The sequence below is a fragment of the Triplophysa dalaica genome, chromosome 2, assembly GCF_015846415.1.
Source record: "Triplophysa dalaica isolate WHDGS20190420 chromosome 2, ASM1584641v1, whole genome shotgun sequence".
NCBI classification, from domain to species: Eukaryota; Metazoa; Chordata; class Actinopteri; order Cypriniformes; family Nemacheilidae; genus Triplophysa; species Triplophysa dalaica.
Window position 1 is genome coordinate 9,631,875 of NC_079543.1, and position 20,828 is coordinate 9,652,702.

The following is a 20,828-nucleotide window of genomic DNA, read 5'->3' on the forward strand; positions in this document are numbered from 1 at the left end:
GCAAAAAAGGCTTGTTTAAATCAGCAACAGCGAAATGTGTCCTCGTCACCAATAATATTAGAACTAAAGCTACACCACTAAACGTTCAAAACAACATGCTAAGCAATACACAAGTGTCTTTTTTTTTGAAAAACAATACACAGTGGTTTACAAAAACACATTAGAAATCATATATTTAACACATCTGCTTGCTTTATACAGTATGTACTAACATTATTATTAATTTACATTTTCGTTTAAATTCATTGTTTGTTTACATTGTTAACATTGATTTAATACAGTAAATATTTGTTGTTGCATTAAACATTGTATTAAAAACTTGTATTGCTGTTAAAATATTAACCTTCTCTTCTATACCCACGTTCTCTCTTCTAACACCTACAACCCATCTCCACTATAAACATTTGGAGTACAGCACAATACAGAACCAACGAGTATTAAATCTCATTATGGATAGCATTACTGTACATAACCACCACACTGCTCAATTATCTTTTAATTTGATTTACGACCTCTTCTCCGTTTCATGTGCGTAAGTATAAATTTGTGGTTGTTGAGATAAAGAGCTTGTGGTTGTAACAAAAGCAGGCCAATTTAACCATGGCAAAAAAAAAACTTTCCCGGCAAGCCTAACAGACAGCCTCAAAACGCTGGTTAATGGCGAAGTCCATGAAAGTTATTCAGTGATATAACTGGAGGGCTTCTGCGTGTGGCATAACATATATCGTATATATTGTAAACATGACATTATTTATTGTTAATCATCTAAAGAAAACAGACTGATCCTTGTAACCTAAAATTTAGATATGTGCATATACCTGTACAGACTTACGGTGTTTCTTTAGCTTAATTGGTAGAACATTGCTGCAAAAAGGTCAAAGGTCTGAACCCCAGAGAGGACACGCGTGCAGATAAAATGTATCTTGAATAAGTTGTTTTGGATACAAATGTCTGCAAAAGGCGTACATGCTTAATATGTACTAACATTACTTACTTACTGTGGATTTATATTTATCTAATTTATTGCCAAACGTTTGTTAAAAGATAAATTAATATTAAACATTAACAAGTCTTTATCTTTACAGAAAAAATGATAAAATAACAGCCTCATGCAAAGCATTCTGGGAACCATAAATTTATATTTTCATGTTTTCATTTAAAAATGGATTTTTGGTCCCCAGAATGCTTTGCATGGGGCTGTTTTTTTTTTCCTTTGGTGATAAGACTTGTTAATGTTTAATGATCATTTATCTTTGAACAAACTGTTGTCAGTTATTTACATAAATGTAAATCTACAGTTAGTTTCTGACAAACTGCTGTAATACTGTAATTTCTACTAACATTTTTTAAGGTATAGGACTACTGGCAGAAATATGTCTATTTGGCAAGTATTTGTACTCAATCTTTAAAAACTATAATGAAGTTATTCTGAGGGCTTGTAGTTGAATTTACTGTAACGATTGTGTAGCCTTAACACAGGGACAATTTTAAGAGTGTTAAAAAGCAAAAATGTTCTATTAAAAGTTTGTAAATAAGTATGATATTGGGCTGGTTTCTCGCACAGGGATTAAGACTAGTCCTAGACAAAATAAATGTTAGAATTGTCTAAACTGAAAACAACAGACATTTCTTTAAATACATCAGTGCAATTGTTTTCTCACTCGAACTGCACACAAGTAATGCTTTTTTGTAAGTCATGTTTGTAAAAACAACTAAAATGTCGTAATTTATCCAAGCCCTAGCCCTGACTGCATCAAATTCCTCTACGGGAAACCGTCCGTTAAGTATAATTTTAGAAAACGTCTCGGTTACGTCTGTTACCTCAGTTCCCTGATGGAGGGACGTTGTGTCGAGCCGACAGATGGGGTTCGCCCTTGAGAACCTATCAACTCTGACTACTATAAAAGAGGCCAATGAAATTTAGCTAATTAAATTTGCATGCCGGTTTCCGCCCCCTGATATCCGGAATAAAAAAAGAAGGCGTGCATCATTCATTTACCTTTTGTTCTGAAGAGCCTGAGAGCCTCTCACGACTAGAGCAGAGGACGATACGTTTTGTGGCATAAGGGACACAACGTCTCGTTCCCTCCATCAGGATCTAAGGTTACAGACCTAACCGAGACCTTCCCTTTCTGTCGGTCTCTCGACGTTGTGTTGAGCGGCCAGATGGGGTTCCTATGGAAAATGACACAACGTTGTAGCGTGTCACAATCTCTAGGGAAGCGATGGTAGCAGGCCTGGGCGTGTCAGCACGAGGCTTTCATGAAACTGTAACCTTCCAGTGTGATGGTCGGGGGGTCCCAGTGCTTTCTTGGAGAAAGATGGGTACACCCTGACCTGTAACCTTTCACGGATGGAGGCCTTAGCTCTCTACTGGCGAGAGGCCTCTGGATCGGGTTTACACCGGGTGTGCGCGACTTCCTTAATTAGGGATGCTCTGCAGAGGCCCCTTCCTATCCGGGTGGAGGAATACAATGGATATAGATATGGTCTCGCCCTTAGGGGAGATTGCATGGAACATGCGGACTGAGTAGTTAACCGCGAGGTGGAGGTCAACCTGGGGGAGGTCATGGGTCACCAGGAGTGGGAACCATCTCATGAGGATACATCAGACGGAACAGCCCACGGAGGGGGTGTTACAGACGTCCGGTAGCACTAGATCCGGTTAGATCTATCTGTGATAGTTCATATGTTCTATTGGCCTAAGGGGGGAGGCTGCTCTGCCCAGCCGACCCCAAGGGTGTGCTTGCTTAGTGATGGATAGGATGCCTGTTTTTAACCATGTGGTTGGGTATGAAGGGAGATGGATGGGATGCCTGTTCTTAACCATGTGGTTGGGTAAGAAGGGAGGTAGATAGCACACTGACCCAACCTGCTGGAAGGTGGGGAGGTGCTTTCGCAGGCATAAGCCCCGCTGGATGGCAGTCCTTCATGTTGCCACGCAGGACGTGGTCTGACACCGGGTTTATGTGAAGGCTGTAAAACCTTGCGAAGGAGTTGGGCATAGCCCAACCCGCAGCTCTATAAATGTCTGCCAGAGAGGCGCCTCTGGCCAGTGCCCAGGAGGTGGCTATACCCCGTGTGGAGTAAGCCCGCACTGCCAATGGGCATGGGAGATCTTGTGTTATGCCGCCGTGACGGCATCACGATCCAGTGTCTCTGTTTGGAGACAGCCCTCCCCTTCTGCTGTCCTGCGAAACAGACTAAGAGCTGGTCAGAGCTCCTGAAGCTCTGCGTGCGGTCCAAGTAGAGGCGCAGTGCGCATACTGGACACAACACGGATGGGGTTGGGTCTTCCTCTCCAATGGGGAGTGCCTGCAAGTTCACCACATGGTCCCAGAAGGGAGTCGTGGGAACGTATCTGGGCCTTGGTCTCAGGATAACTTGGGAGTTGCCAGTCCGAATTCAAGGCAATCCGGGGACACAGAGAATGCTTGAAGGTCCCCTACCCTCTTGAAGGAAGTGAGCGCCATCAGGAGGGCCATCTTACTCGAAAGGTGAAGAAGATCGGAACCTCCGAGGGACTCAAAGGGGTCCCCAGAGAGGCCCGCCCGGACCACATTAAGGTCCCAACAGGGTATGGAGCAGAGACGAGGCGTATAACCGCCTAGTAGATGGGGCCCTGGCCTGGGTGATGGTCTCCGCCACAGAGGGGGATAGCCTACTTAGGATCTCCTCGTCCTGTCTAGTGACCAGACATGGAGACTCCAGAGGTGTGGTCTGGGATGCCAGAACGTGCCCTTCCCATGAGAGAGCATGGCCTCCATCAGGGGAATGGGCCAGGGGGGAGTCATTGTCAAGAGCATCAGATCTGAGTGCGGTTGGGCCAATGCGGCGCTGATCTTGACCTAGCACAGTGTCTGTGGAATGAGGCTTACTGGGGAGAAGGCGTACTTCCGCTTGTCCTGTGGCCAGCTGTGCACAAGGACATCCGTGCCGAAGGGGGCCTTGGACAGGGAGTACCAAAACAGGCAATGGGTGATGTCGCGGGAGGCGAACAGGTCTACCTGGGCCTTACCGAACAGCATCCAAATGAGCTGGACTGCGCGGGAGTGGAGTTGCCACTCTACGCGAGGCGTCGACTGACGAGAAAGCGCGTCGGCTCTCTGGTTCAAGTTGCCTGGGATATGTGTGGCCGCAGGGAGCGGATCACCTGTTGACTCTGAGGATTGATGTAAGCCACGGGTGTAGTGCTGTCTAGGCGTACGAGCACATGCTTGTCCTGCACGAGAGGCCGTAGCCTCGACTCTGTAGCCAGTGTTGGAGAGGTCTCATGTGCATTAACCTGAGGGGTATTACCCCGCCAAGGATGTCAGGTGTCCCAGGAGCCTCTGAAACTGTTTCAGGGGGACTGCTGGCTGCCTGAAGTGTTCCAGGCAGATCTTGTGAGATACCCGCACAACTTTTCCTTGAGGGGAGAAACGGTGGCTTGCACAATCTTCGTGAAGACCCGTGGGGACAGGGATAGACCCAAAGGGAGGACTCTGTACTGATATATGCCCGCCCCTTGATCGCGAACCGTAGGAACGGCCGGTGACGAGAGAGGATCGAGACATGAAAGTAAGCATCCTTCAGGCCGATTGCCACAAACCAATCCTGACACCTGATGGATGTCAGGATGCGTCTCTACGTGAGCATCCTGAATGGCAGCTTGTGAACTGCTTGTTCAGGGTACGCAGATCTAGAATGGGGCGCGACCTGCCGTCTGAATGATGAAGTACGGGCTGTAAAACCCGCTGAACATCTTGGCTTGAGGGATGAACTCAATGGCCTGTTTCGCCAGAAGGGTGGTGACCTCTGCCTGACGTATGGAGGCAACCCTGCCTCTGACAGAGGTGGAGAGGATGCCCTGAAACTTGGGAGGGTTTCTGGCGAACTGGATCTAGTAGCCAAGACGGACTGTCCTCAGTAGCCACCGAGACAGTGTGGACAGCCCTTGCCAAGCTCCCAGGGACTGAGACAGGGGGACCAAGGGGACAGTCTGCTTCACCATTCCCACGGGGGGTGGTTCGTCGGCTGGCGGAGCTAACCACATCTCACGGGGGGGACCCCGGAGGGAAGGTTGGCTCCGCCGACTTACCTGCCTGGTGGAACAGCTGCACGCAGTTGGTTTGAGAGTGGTGGCGGCAGTCGTGTGTGTTCGACCTTACGCCTTGCCAAGACGTGAGGTAGGGTGGCCGAACACAGTCCAGTGGAGTTTGAGAGCGGCTGCAAGGGACACCCAGGGAGAACAGAAACTCTCTTTGTGAGTAGGTGGGCGCCAGGCCCTGAGAAGGGCCCGGCTTTGGAGACGAGGCAGGAACCGTCCCGTACCGACCGATCAGAGACGTGGCTGTGAAGGTCGGGCCCGATGTTGTTCTCCATGAGGTCTTCCCGATAGGGGCGCTTCTTGCGAGAAAGTTGCTGACGGGGAGATTTTTCCTCCTCGACCGCCTCTACCGGGGTGCAGCCAGCGCTGGAAACACACCGGAGCCGATGTCGAAGGGGTCCTGTGCTGCTGGGAAGCAGACGTCGCACAAGATCTTTCAGGCCTGTGGGCGGCTGAGTCGCGGCGTGGTAAGATATCTAAGAAGCTAATCGCCTCTGTCTGCTTCACCGTCGAGAACTGCTGAGCGAAGTCCTAAACGGTGACACCAAACCTGGGTGCATCGAAAAAGCTGACTTTCTCGGTGTCACTCATCTCCGCAAAGATCAGCCAGAGGTGTCTCTCCTGGACCACTAGCGTGAACATCGTCTGACCCAGGGCTTGTGCCGTCACCTTGGTCACCCATAGAGCGAGATCAGTGGCGGCATTGAGATCCTGCATAATACCCAGGTCGGCCTTACCCTCGTGGAGCTCTCTTAATGCCTTGGCCTGGTGGACCGCGGTGCCTCTTCTATATTGGTCAGAGTTGATAGGTTCTTAAGGGCGAACTCCATCTGTCGGCTGGACACAACGTCGGAGGACCGACAGAAAGGGAACAAGTATACTTAAAAACTACTGACAGTATACTTCAAAGTGTACTTTCATAAAGTAAAGAATCAAGAATGTGCTATTGAACTAATAAACAATCAGTATGCAAACTCGTTAATTTATTGTATTACAGTACAAATGACAAACTTAGTGGTAAACTTGCACTTGAAAGTCAGTGTACTTCTACAATCTAAAAGTGGACCAATTTAGTCCCAAATATCTATAAATGTAATACCATTTTTTTTTCAAATTTATGTTGGTGAAATGCATTTGGCCAATTAAAAATATATTTCAAGGTATTTCATATGCGTCATCTCACATTTTTGTATTGTCGCCTCTTTTTTCTGGTATGTCTGTCATTTCTGCATTGGCATTAGTGGGTAAGACCCCCTGTTCATATCTGTTATGATTCTCTGGATTTGTCTCAATTGCACCTCTCAAAGCACCTTGCTGATTATTGCATTTGATGCAATGACGATTTTGTTCACCAATTTGTATTGAGACCCACCCATCCATTTCTCTCTCCTGCTTTTTTTTACTTTGCATCCTCGCTCCATCTTGAGCTCCCGTTTCAAGACAATCGAATCATCGTGAGACATCTAACACTTAGCGCTATCATTTACTGATAGAGAGCTACATATACTGCAGTACTTGAGCATAACCCCAGTCTACAGTCTCTTATTTGATTTGGTCTTCTGTCATGCGTTACACTTAAGTTAAGCGTGTGTGTGGTTTTGTGGAGAAGCAATTCTCAGCTGAATTGTAGTTATGAGAGAGATAGTCACACGCGTAATGGAAGAAATGTTTCCTCTTAGTTGGTTAATGTGGATGCTTGTCTTAGCTCTTGTCGTGGATCAAAAAGCTTCTGCCTATGAACATTTTTCTGGTGTAATGTATACATATATACCGCAGATAAAAAATTAAGAGACCATTCAAAATGTTCATGTAATCAGTATTTCTAGATGTATTGCGCCATTTCAGTCCGCTGTCAAACCGTAAGAGAGACATAAAGTCATCCAACAGCAACGTGCAAGACTGGCAGCAGGACAATACACAAGAAAACTGTCATAAAAATCGAGGTTATCACATAAAAAACTATTGTAGAACTTTTGCTAAATTCATATACAAATGTAACTGTTGTATATCTTAAAAGTGAATATAAACTTTTTATATTTGCAGTATTTGAGGTCTGAAAAAGGTTTTGTTATTTTGACCTGTTTTTCTAGTTTGCTGCAAATAAATGCAAAAGAGAAACAATATTTTCATTTGAAATTTGAGAGAAATATTGCTAGTAGTTCACAGAATGAAACAAAAATGTTTAATTTTACCTAAACCTAATATTTAAATATAATTTAATTGTATATTGTAAGCTGCTAAGTAAAACAGCATCTACTAAGAGGGTCAATGCAAATGGTAAATCAGAAGAAAGACTAGAATAACTGAAGGAGGAAACACAGGAGGAGAGGGGGAGGGATTTAGACATCTAAGTAAGGCCAGTATGAAAGCAAATCATCTGAGATTTTTCATCCATCAGGAAAACACAAAGCATGATCACTGAAAAGATTTTATTTTTTTACTAAGATTTGGATTGTCCAACTTGTCATTGGCGACACATTTGTCTCACATAAAAACATTGATACATACCTAGGGAGTGCTGGAAAGATGTGGGACTGTATAACAGATTTCTTTGTGTACGAGACCACCAAGTCTGTGGTGGTAAAGAGTTGGACCATCGGCATCATCAACCGCCTTGCTCAACTCCTCATCATCACATATTTCGTTGGGTAAGATTTGGAGAAAGCATTTGTAGAACTTTGTGTATGCAAGTGTCACTGTGTATTTGGAGTGTTTGTGTGCTTGAGAACATTGTGAAACAGAATTATATGTATACGTTTGTTTAATTGTTCTAAGATAATGAAATGGCTGGTTGCTAGTTTTGTGTAGTTATTTTACTGAAATGAGTAATGAGAAATGCTTGGACACCTTCCTTATCATTTCTTGCTGAAGATTTTTTGCTCTCTCTCTCTATCTCTCTCTGTCTCTTCACTCTACCTCCACTCCCTTCAGCTGGGTGTTTCTATATGAGAAGGCATATCAAGTAAGAGATACATCCATCGAATCATCAGTGATGACTAAAGTGAAAGGTTTTGGAGAATATAATAACAGGATCATGGACACGGCCGATTATGTGACACCTACTCAAGTAAATCACAACCAACTTTGGCATTATATTTTTTATCATAACACAATAGTATACTTATAGACTTATAATGGCAATTTTCCTTTTTCACAATTATAATGATTTTGTTGTAATCTTTCAGTGTAATCTTTGTTGTAATCTTTTAATTTATTTTAACATAATGAATATAGGCTACAATAGATAAACGAAAAAGAAATATAAAATAAATTGTTATATAATGAGCCACTAACCAGTGGTGCGTTTCCCAAAACCAACGTTAGCCATCTATGGTCGCGTGTTCCGTCGTTCCAGCTTAGTTCAACGATTTAAGTGTTTTCCAAACCCATCGTTCCAACGATCAATAGGAAGCAGCATTGCAAAGTTGCGTGGTTGGAACTGCAGGTCTAGAGCTGTGGTTGTAAGTACCGTTCCTTGTTATTTTGACACGTAGACTTACATGCATCAAGCTTTTGATTAAAGTAAGCATGCAACATGCAGTTTATTCCATATCCATCACTCGAAATATAATTTCTTTTTATTTGGCATCTTTTAGTTTGTCAAGGAAATAAAAGTGCTGTTTTTAAAGTACGCATGCCATGTGTTTGATCTGCGTGCGCTAGGACCCTGGGGAACCCCTGTGCAGAATGACGTAGGAATTAATATCATGAAATAAAACAACAGAGAACCAAAATAGGATAACAAAAGTAATCCTTAAATGCAATGTATGTTTTTTAAAACAATAATTTGACATTCATTCGATCTGAACCCATCTTTTAGTAGACGTCATTACTCTTCCACCTGTGTGGCGTCAGACTGCTGAACCAACTTGGAGCAAACAATTGATCTCTGAAAGACGTCACTAAGGGTTGGGTTAATTTACCCAACTATACATATTACTATGTTGGTTAACCAGCGAGTTATGTCGTTGTTCGAGAAACTCACCCCAGACCGAGTAAGACAAACCGGAAGTTAACTTCGGGCCAGGCACGCGTCCGTCGAAACCATCTATACATCAGCTTCACCAATAAATATATTATATAAAAATGTTGTTGCATTTCTGCAAAGAAAATATTTGCTTCACTGATCGTCCCAGTGAAATAAAAAAATACAATATGCCTATTTTTTCATGAAATATGGCAGTGTTTGTAAATATCATTGTGGAACATTCGCGTTTAAAATTCCATTTCACTCGGAAAACGATCGAAAATTCTGGTTCACGGGGACTTTAAAGCCCCACTGTAATGCCATTGAACATGCAGCATTGATGTGTTGACGTCTCAGAGACTGGTCTCATATAACCTAACACAGTATACAGAGCTAAGTTAGAGTATTTTTTTTTTAAAGAGTAGAGAAGAAAATAGAGTCAGAACTGATCAGTCAGGTGTTGACGGAAGAGATGTGTTTTCAGACGTTTCTTAAGGATGGCTACAGAATCTGCAGATCTTGTGGCAGCGGGCGATTCATTCCACATAGGTGGAACCGATCCGGAGAAGGTACGTGAGAGAGATTTTTTACCTTTTTGGGATGGCACCACAAGACATCGTTCGTTTGCAGAGCGTAGGGATCTGGCGGGTACATATGTCTTTATTAGCGAGAGAAGATAATGGGGTGCTCCTATAGGGAAGCCAATGTAGCTTAATGAATAGAGGAGGGACGTGTGCTCTCTTCAGTTCATTAAAGATAACTCTTGCCGCAGCATTCTGGATCTTCTGTAGAGGTTTTGTTGTGCAGGCTGGAAGTCCACCCAGTAGCGCATTGCAGTAGTCCAGTCTGGACAGGACAAGAGCCAGTACGAGGACTTGCGTAGCATGCTCTGATAGGAAGGGTCAAATTTTCCTAATATTGTTGAGGATGAATCTACAGGACCGGGCAGTGCTGGCAATTTGATCTGTGAAGTTAAGCTGATCATAGATCACCACTCCCAGGTTTCTTACCTTTCTGGAAGATGTGATGGTTGATGAGCCCAGTTGAATGGAGAGGTTGTGATGAGTCTTTGTGTCGGCCGGGATAACAAGCAGTTCTGTTTTTGTAAGGTTCAGCTGCAGGTGATGGCCATTCTTCCGGAGCGAGATATCGGCTAGGCAAGCTGAGATGCATGCAGAAACAGTCGGAATCGCCAGGCCGAAAAGACAGGTAGAGTTGTGTATCATCCGCATAGCAGTGATAGGAAAAGCCATGTTTCTGAATGACAGAGTCTTGGGAAGTCATGTATACAGAAAATAGCAACGGACGAAGCACTGAGCCCTGAGGCACATCTGTGTCGAGATGTTGGGACTCAGACACCTCACATCTCCAGGATACTCTAAATGACCTACCTGAGAGGTAAGACCTGAACCATTGTAGCAGTTTACACAAAACACGTTCTAGAGTTTAAGCAACGAAGGGGAGTAGGGATACCGGTCTGTAGTTTTCTTTTAGCCATCAATGCTGCGATGTCCGATCTCTTCGATAGGGCTTTTACATACAACATTCTGCGTAGACTTAAAACGGGTCTGAATGGGAATTTTTTCAGCGCGTAGAAGCCTAACAGTGTATTTTTAATAAAATAAAAAAAGTTCATTTTGATATCACTGGAGCTTTAAGTCCCATACTGGCACCATTATCATGATGGCCAACTTTTAAGGACATTTTCTAAACCTCACTACATAAAAGACTAAAAATCTTGTTTTTAATGAAATGCATGGTTTATGCGAGGGTTTGATTTGGGGTTTCATAGAGGGAGGGCAAGTGCGCCTACCTGTTCTTCTGTCTCTGTGTTGTGCTAGTAGGCCATTTTGCAAGATGTAAACATTGGTCCAGAAGCACTTCCGTTTCATTTTTATTTTATTTTTTAAGTCTTATATAAATAATTAAATCTTGAAGATATTATTTAGATTTTGTTATTACTAATCTGTTGATTGTATTTTTGTACAGTGTTAACAACTGAAATATGAGGTAGAAATAATAATATCGTTTTTCAGTAGCTTCGGGTATCTCATAGGAAATGTAGTAAATGTTATGAAACAGTGGATTGTCTATGGGCTATAGGCCTATTCAGACGTTACCCCCGCGTTTCACGGGAAGAACCCTAGGCAGTTTCTAGTTGGTGAGACTTACACTATTTACACTATTACACTATTTATGTACACTATACTAAATGAACATAATGTGTAGGGACAGACATGGCTGTAGGGACAGGGCTTGGCTTCGGCTGGTAGGCCGGCTGTACAGGGCTTGGCGCCGGCTGGTTCGCCTGGAGATGGTCCACGAAACCCAGCTGTTTCTCAGCGGGTCCTAGGGGTTCGTCGAGGCAGTTATTAAAAATAATTTTAAGTTCGGCCTCATTGAAACCTGAGGAGCGTGCTGTAGTCAGAAAGTCCATAGCGAAGTCTTTAAGGGGCGTCCCTCTCTGTGTGTAGCCAAGCATGATGTGGGCCTGGTGGCTTCTGAACTTTATACTCGGCAGTAGCTGCCTGCTGGGTTCTATTTGCTCGGATCATTCGTTCATGGTTGTGGTGTGGGAGAACCCAAGTGCAGGGCAGCTTTAACAAAAAAGACTTTATCAATAAACAAACGACCCACGAAGAGGAAAACCGGACAAGAACTTAAATCAAAAACTTCATTCAAGGTCAACAAAACAATACAAGGTCTCCAGAAAAATAAATATTAAGTCCAAGGCAAACAAGTGGAACAAGGTAATCCAACGGGTAATCACACGGGCAGGAACACCACATCGATGGGCCACGGGCTACAAGAAGGAATGATCCGACAAGTGGTTAGGGAAACAGAGACAGTAAATATGGGAACATTGACAAGGGGAGATTGCAAAGGGACGGAGACAGGCAGGTGACAAGGCTCAACACTAATGGGAATGGGTTAGGGAGATGAAACACTAATGGGACACTAACGAAGAAACAAGGGGGCGGAGCTAAACGAAAGGGACGATCCGTGCCGCAATGTCAAAACATGCCGACACGTGTCTCCAAACAAGACATAACACATACACAAGACATGGTACTGTCACAACCCTGTCCACAAGGCTCGAGAACTCAGTATAGCATCCTGACATAAGTAAGAAAATGCAATGCATTCTTGAATAGCTGGCCTAATAAAAAATAAATAAGCAATAATGTGAATTAAGAACTAAGTAATTTTGAATTTTATCTAAACATACATTTAAAAATGTATCCGTAATGTTTACGTATTTGTCTGACATCCACGACACTCCTCCCATCCGTTCTCTGTTTGGGCGTTCCCATGGATTCCTGGGTAGGTAAATTCAGCGTAGACCGCATCGAGGGCACAAAGGAGGCTCTCGCAAGCAGACTTCTAAGCGTAAAAAGACAAATGGGACAGGGCAACTTCTGTGTGTGCACGTATTTACGTATATGCACTTATGTCCACCAGGGGGCGTCAGTGTTCTGCATCATCACAAAGCTCATCACAACAGAGAAGCAAACGCAGGGGCGCTGTCCCGAGGTGATACATACATTACCCCTTTTCATTAAATATGTTTTACTATTAACTAACATCTGTGTTTCATAGATGACTGTTTGTGTATTTCTCTGCAGACAGACAACAAATCCATATGTATTCACAATGCTAACTGTACGGAGTCAAAACCTGCTAGCAATGGTGAGATATTTCTTCTAATTTGTCTCTTTTGTGCTCTTTGTTTCTATGAGAAGTCTAATAAATTGTCCATATACACTTTTATTATCCTTATATGTTATAAGTTACACAGTAAATTAACATTTAGACCTTAAAATATCCAAAGATCAAGAATTGAACCCATGACCTTGATGTTCCCAGTGTTTCTGTTTGAGCTGTGTATCTGCTAGTCAAGTTATTTGGCTTGAATCATCAAAGGTGAATTTATACAAGGTTCCAGAAGGACAGCGACGATATGTTAAAATTGAATTTAATTGGTTGTGTTTCAGTAGCTGCCGGTGACTGGTAGAGCATTGCATTAGCAACACAAAGGTCCTGGGTTCGATTCCCAAGGAACATGATAATATGTACTTAAAAGCACTGTAAATCACTTTTGATTAAAGCGAATGTTAATGTTAATGTAACATCAGTGTCTGTGTATCACGCTGCAAGGCTTGATGACTGGACGATGTGTTGAGTTTAATTCTTCAAAAAAAACCTGTGAGATCAAAGGATGGTGTCCTGCAGAGATAGATGATGATGCTGCAAAGTGAGTCCACTTGTGATGATTGAAATAGAGATGTAGATGTGTTTATAGACGAATAAAAAAGTGATTAAAAAAATCTTTCCAAGGGACCTCATGATGGAGGTGGAGAACTTTACCATTTTCATCAAGAACAGCATTCGCTTCCCCCGTTTCAACTTCACAAAGTAATGGCACACAAATGCAGACATAAAACCATCATTACCAGCATGTCATATAGAGAACAGTAATGGAATTACTGTCATGTCCAAAATTGTTGGCACCCCTGAAATTTTTCCAGATAATCAAGTATTTCTCAAAGAAAAGTATTGCATTAACACATGTTTTGCTATACACATGTTTATTCTCATTGTGTGTATTGGAACACAACATTCAAAAGGAGGGGAAAAAGCAAAGTTGACATAATGTCACACAAAACTCCCAAAATGGGCTGGACAAAATTATTGGCACCCTTAACTTAATATTTGGTTGCACACCCTTTGGAACAAATTACTGAAATCAATCGCTTCCTATAACCATCAATAAACTTCTTACACCTCTCATCCGGAATTTTGGACCACTCTTCCTTTGCAAACTGCTCCAGGTCTCTCATATTGGAAGGGCGCCTTTTCCCAAAGCAATTTTAAGATCTCTCCACAGGTGTTCAATGGAATTTAGATCTGGACTCCATGCTGGCCAATTCAGAACTCTCCTGCGCTTTGTTGCCATCCATTCCTGGGTGGTTTTTGAAGTATGTTTGGGGTCATTGTCCTGCTGGAATACCCACGATCTCAGATGCAGACCCAGCTTTATGGCTCTGGGCCCTACATTGCGACCCAAAATCCTTTGGTAATCCTCAGATTTCATGATTCCTTGCACGCAGTCAAGGCACCCATTGCCAGAGGCAGCAAACAAACCCAAAACATCTATGAACCTCCACCATATTTGACTGTAGGTACTGTTTTCTTTTCTTTGTAGGCCTCATTCCGTTTTCGGTAAACAGTAGAATGTACTTTACACAAAAAGCTCTATCTTGGTCTCATCTGTCCACAAGAAGTTTTCGGCTTTTGGCTTACTCAAGTACATTTTGGCAACCTGTAGTCTTGCTTTTTTATGTCTCCGTGTCAGCAGTGGGGTCCTCCTGATTCTCCTGGCATAGCGTTTCATTTCATTTAAACGTTGACGGATAGTTTGCGCTGACACTGATGCACCCTGAGCCTGAAGGACAGCTTGGATTTCTTTGGAACTTGTTTGGGGCTGCTTATCCACCATCCAGACTATTCTGCGTTGCAACCTTTCATCAATTTTTCTCTTCCGTCCACGTCCGGGGAGATTTGCTACAGTGCCATGGGTTACAAACTTCTTGATAATGATGCGCACTGTGGACAAAGGAACATCTAGATCTCTGGAGATGGACTTGTAACCTTGAGATTGTTGATATTTTTCCACACTTGTGGTTCTCAAGTCTTCAGACAGTTCTCTTCTCCTCTTTCTGTTATCCATGCTTAGTGTGGCACACACAGACACACAATGCAAAGACTAAGCCAACTTCTCTTATTTTTAACTGCTTTCAGGTGTGATTTTTTATATTGCCCACACCTGTTACTTGCCCCAGGTGAGTTTAAAGGAGTATCTCATGCTTGAAACAATCATATTTATCCACAATTTTGAAAGGGTGCCAATAATTTTGTCCAGCCCATTTTTGGAGTTTTGTGTGACATTATGTCAAATTTGCTTTTTTCCCTCCTTTTTTTGTATTGTTCCAATACACACAGAGGGAATAAACATGTGTATAGCAAAACATGAGTTAATGCAACACTTTTCTGTGAGAAATACTTGATTTTCTGGAAAAATGTCAGGGGTGCCAACAATTTTAGCCATGACTGTATATGATTCATATTAAAATCTACAAACATTCATGATTGCTACATATTTTAGAATAAGCAGTTGTTATGGTAATATTTGCACTTTTTAGTTCATAGTTCGTTCTTTTCTTCCAACAGGGGAAACTTTTTGCCCTCCATCAACAGTTCTTACATGAAGAAGTGTAAATTTGACTTTCAGAGGAACATGTATTGTCCGATATTCAAAGTTGGAGATGTAATCCGATTTGCTCAACAAAACTTCACCACTCTTGCTGATAAAGTGAGAACTCTCACTTTTTCGTTATTTTTAGCATGCACTATACTCAAAAGCCATTCGATTTCATTATCTCTCTCACTCTTTTTTTTCTCAGGGGGGAGTAATAGGAATAAAAATAGCATGGCTGTGTGATTTAGATAAGGCAGACGATGAATGCAAACCCACCTATTCATTCACTCGCCTGGACGCCATGTCAGAGAAGTCCAGTGTCTCACCTGGATACAACTTCAGGTTCTTGAAACCGTTCCTTTCACATTTTAACCTTAGAGTGAAGTTGGCAGAACTCTGATGTGATTTTAATGGAATAATTTCATAAACACATTCAAATATTAATGAAACAAAGCAAGTTCTTGATGTTCAAAGTTTCTATATATTAAAAAAACGTATAACTTAAAGTTGAAATTGGCTGGATACCTTAATAATATGTATTGAAACTGTATCTGATAGATGATCAAAATCATTGTCTCTAGGTATGCAAAGTATTTTAAGATGGAGAACGGGACCGAGTATCGAACATTGCTGAAAGCCTATGCCATCAGATTCGATGTGCTGGTTAATGGAGATGTAAGTAAATATGTATTTTTGTGAGTTGATATGTTTTTCATAAATGCAGATCAGTGCATTTAATGCCTCAATACATTTCTGTTTCTCCTTTACAGGCAGGACAATTTAACATGATCCCAACTCTTATCAACATGGTTGCTGCCTTCACTTCTGTTGGTGTGGTATGTGTCTCCATTGATTCTGAATCATATATTTTATCACTATATGTTTTTTTCAACAACATTTTGAATGTTAGTGTGTTAAAGCACTGAAATGTGAACTTGTGAGAAGTGAGAATGCAGCCAGACTGCTGCACATCTTCGTTTGCTATTGACTTTTAATTACTTCCATAATGCAGATGCTTTACAGAAGTCAGGCTATGTTTCAGAGAGCTGCATGCGATTTTTGTATACAATGGCTTGCTGCCCTTCATACTTTTTTGTAGATCATTAAATAAAACACTATAATTACCACATTCAATTTTTAAACAGTTATTTTTTATCATTATAAAAATGTGTAATTACTTGAAAACATGTTTACTGATGAATATATGATTGCATTTGTAAATATTTCATGTTTATCAACATTCAATTGTAACACTACATAAGCCTCCTTAACTGAATAGCTACAGATTTAGATTAGATTAGATTAGATTAGATTCAACTTTATTGTCATTACACATATACAAGTACAGTGTAACGAAGTGTAGTTTAGGTCTAACCAGAAGTGCAATTAGCAAGTGCAGGATATACAGTGTGAATAAATACAGAATACAATATTAGGAAAATACTATACAATGGCCATGTACTATGAAAGTGTGACAGTCGGTATGTACTATGAACAATATAGACAGAAGGCTATATACTGTGAACATTAATGCACAGGTGGTTATGAACAGATATCAATATAGACTATACAATAGTGCAAGTGACTTGAGTGTGCATTAGTTACAGACATTAGCTATTAAAGTTACAGTGCAGTAGATGAGTTGGTGCGGTTATTAAAGGTACAGTGCAGTACATGAGTTATTGAAGTTATAGTGCAATACATGAGTAGATGCAGTTTAACTTTTTTAAATAAGATTTAAAAAAGAAACCATAAACTTAAGCAGAGCAACATTTTTTTTAACGATACATTCCTTATTGTTTTAGGGCACAGTGCTCTGTGACATCATTCTGCTGCACTTCCTTAAAGGAGCCGATCTGTACAAGGCCAAAAAATTTGAAGAGGTTTGTTTGTAAACCCGTCACCAGCAACAAGATGTCACTGTAAATCTTTATTAAAAAAATCAATCTTGCTCTTTTTTCTAGGTATCAGATTCAACTATTGAAGAGAGCTACTCATTATACAGGAGCAGAGATCACAGCCAGCTGTCAATCAAACCGGACGAGAAGTTCTCAACTGATTCTGGAGCATTTTCCATGGGACAATATAGTTAACCTGTCTACTTATCCACAAAATAAATCTACAGAACAATCTATACCAACTAGTTTGATACATAAATACTAAAATGATAGTTTACATACTTAAATCCACTTCTAAGTGAATTGTTTATTTCTTAATTTTCAAGCATAATTTCTTTAACCAAGAAAAGCAAGAGATAATGTACATCCATATGGTTATATTTCAATATAAACTCAGGCTGGTTAGGTTAGGATTAGGACCATAAAATGTTTTGAGCATAAAGGATATTTTATCAAAAAAAAATGTCCTCTATTTTACAGTCTTACAACATCATTTTTGTTTACTGATTGTTTAAGAAAAAATTGAAACATCTCGGTATACAAACCTGTCAGAATCATATCAAAAGGCACAATTTTGCTATTTGTTATTTGCATGGTCTACAAAAAAAATGCAGTTCAGGAATGTTTGCTAACATGTCAGTTTTGTACACACCCAAATGCCATCAACCCTGTTTTTTTTGTGTCGATGTTTGTTTTTGAATGTAAAGTTATTGTAAAAGAGCAGAAACATGAAAGTTTCATATTCTGTATCAAATGTAGACTCACTCATGTGTGAATAACATCATATATTTGCATGAATTTATATAGCAAAATACCCACATTGTATATAGGGTCATTACGTCCTTTTGTCACATACAGTAAATATTGCTGCAGGTCATGGGAGGCTCAGGATAATGAAAATAATTTAATGTACATTAATTGTTATTTATATCATAATTCGTATTACTTTTTGATTCTGGCATACAACTGTATGTTGAACTGCAAGCACTTTGCTCAATGACAATCTAGATTCAATGCAGCCCATCAGCTATTAAATTTATAACAAAGGCTTTGCAATCCGCCGAATAAAGTGTGGGTCTTAAATATTATATGATAAATAAAAGTGCTTTTTCACATTAAACCTGAGAACCGATTTATGATTGATGTGAATTACATTTATTCAATCTAAAGGCAAGTCAGAAGTCAGAATGCAGGCATGGCAATATCAATTAATACTTAATTAATCCAAATCTGATCATGAATTCAAAACTTCTAAAACTGGTCAAATGAGACAAAAAAATTAAAAGCTGATGTATGTAAACTTTGACTCTGGTTTGGTCACCCCATTAGAGGACTTATTAGAGGTTTTATTATTTATTTTTACTGTCATGTAGTTGCCATTATGTAAAATATTAAGTTTGTAAATGGCTAATCCCCTATATGAACCTAATTGACTTTGTTTTTCAAGAGTTGATGTGTGTGACTGGACTTGTTTATTGTTTTATACTGTTGTATGAGGTCTAGTTTGACGTTTGCGAGGTTTTTACATTCAAAAACATCACAATCAATAAGTAATAGGCTATTTTCTACAGAAGTTTGGAGGCCAGCTCTATAAAGGCTCAGTTTTAAAAGGCCTGCGGCATTGAAGACATTTGGAAGTGAAGCGCCCACCGCTTTGATTAGATATCAGTTTGCGTAGTTGGAGCCTTTTGTGAATTTGGTTAGAGACGTAATGTTAGGTTAAACATTAGCACTATTCACAGTTTTTGCACAGTATTAGTATTATCTGCAGACCTCTTGTGATTTATAAATTACCTCCCTACATCAGTATTTCATGTGATGCATTTACTTAAATTTACTGACTTATTTCCCGGATGTGATTGCAAGGCTTTGCGTTTAGTTTGTATAGCCTATAGTTGTATTGCGTTTAGTGATATATGACTGTATCTGTCAGCATTTGAGACCCGCGATTGAGAACTCGACAAAAGATCACCACGATCACGGGTCTCAAATGTTAAGAGAAACATAATAAATAAACAAACAGACTCCCGGTAACTTATGGATATCACCCAGCACCCGAAATAATACCAAGATACTTCAAACAGCCTCCATTGTTCGCGAACGTTGGATAAAACCTTGAAAATGTTATCTGCTCTACCGGACTGTTTACACACACATGGCATCATTTGCACTCTATACTGCTCACTTGCACACAAGGAATATTATACTGAATGCTCATTTGCACTAATGGACTACTTTCATAACTGCATTAACTCATCTACTGCACTGTTACTTCAATAACTGCACTAACTTATCTACTGCCCTGTAACTCTATTAACTGCATCTAATCATCTATTGCACTATAACTTTAATAACTGCATTAACTCATCTACTGCACTGTAACCTTAATAACCGCATTAACTCATCTACTGCACTGTAACCTTAATAACCGCATTAACTCATCTACTGCACTGTAACCTTAATAACCGCATTAACTCATCTACTGCACTGTAACCTTAATAACTGCATTAACTCATCTACTGCACTGTAACCTTAATAACCGCATTAACTCATCTACTGCACTGTAACCTTAATAACTGCATTAACTCATCTACGGCACTGTAACCTTAATAACTGCATTAACTCATCTACTGCACTGTAACCTTAATAACCGCATTAACTCATCTACTGCACTGTAACCTTAATAACTGCATTAACTCATCTACGGCACTGTAACCTTAATAACTGCATTAACTCATCTACGGCACTGTAACCTTAATAACTGCATTAACTCATCTACGGCACTGTAACCTTAATAACTGCATTAACTCATCTACTGCACTGTAACCTTAATAACCGCATTAACTCATCTACTGCACTGTAACCTTAATAACTGCATTAACTCATCTACGGCACTGTAACCTTAATAACTGCATTAACTCATCTACTGCACTGTAACCTTAATAACCGCATTAACTCATCTACTGCACTGTAACCTTAATAACCGCATTAACTCATCTACTGCACTGTAACCTTAATAACTGCATTAACTCATCTACGGCACTGTAACCTTAATAACCGCATTAACTCATCTACTGAACTGTAACCTTAATAACCGCATTAACTCATCTACTGCACTGTAACCTTAATAACCGCATTAACTCATCTACTGCACTGTAACCTTAATAACCGCATTAACTCATCTACTGCACTGTAACCTTAATAACCGCATTAACTCATCTACTGAACTGTAACCTTAATAACCGCATTAACTCATCTACTGCACTGTAACCTTAATAACCGCATTAACTCATCTACTGCACTGTAACCTTAATAACCGCATTAACTCATCTACTGCACTGTAACCTTAATAACCGCATTAACTCATCTACTGAACTGTAACCTTAATAACCGCATTAACTCATCTACTGTACTGTTACCTTAATAACCGCATTAACTCATCTACTGTACTGTTACCTTAATAACCGCATTAACTCATATACTGCAACATACCTTTAATAACCGCATTAACTCATCTATTGCACTGCAACTTTAATAGCTAATGTCTATAATTAATGCACACTTAAGTCACTTGCACAATTGTATAGTCTAAATTGTTATATGTTCATAACCACC

At 40.7% G+C, this 20,828-nt stretch overlaps 1 protein-coding gene across 1 annotated transcript; it reads left to right on the forward strand.

Moving 5' to 3' along the window:
* Positions 1 to 7,615: 7,615 nt before the first annotated feature.
* LOC130438261 (P2X purinoceptor 3-like) lies at positions 7,616 to 18,268 on the forward strand. Its single transcript, XM_056770110.1, has 12 exons — positions 7,616 to 7,737; positions 8,021 to 8,156; positions 12,519 to 12,590; positions 12,683 to 12,746; positions 13,215 to 13,311; positions 13,395 to 13,472; positions 15,288 to 15,429; positions 15,521 to 15,657; positions 15,897 to 15,990; positions 16,086 to 16,151; positions 17,121 to 17,198; positions 17,280 to 18,268. The coding sequence occupies exons 1-12, from the start codon at positions 7,616 to 7,618 to the stop codon at positions 17,406 to 17,408; spliced, it is 1,215 nt and encodes a 404-aa protein (XP_056626088.1). The 3' UTR covers positions 17,409 to 18,268.
* Positions 18,269 to 20,828: the final 2,560 nt, after the last annotated feature.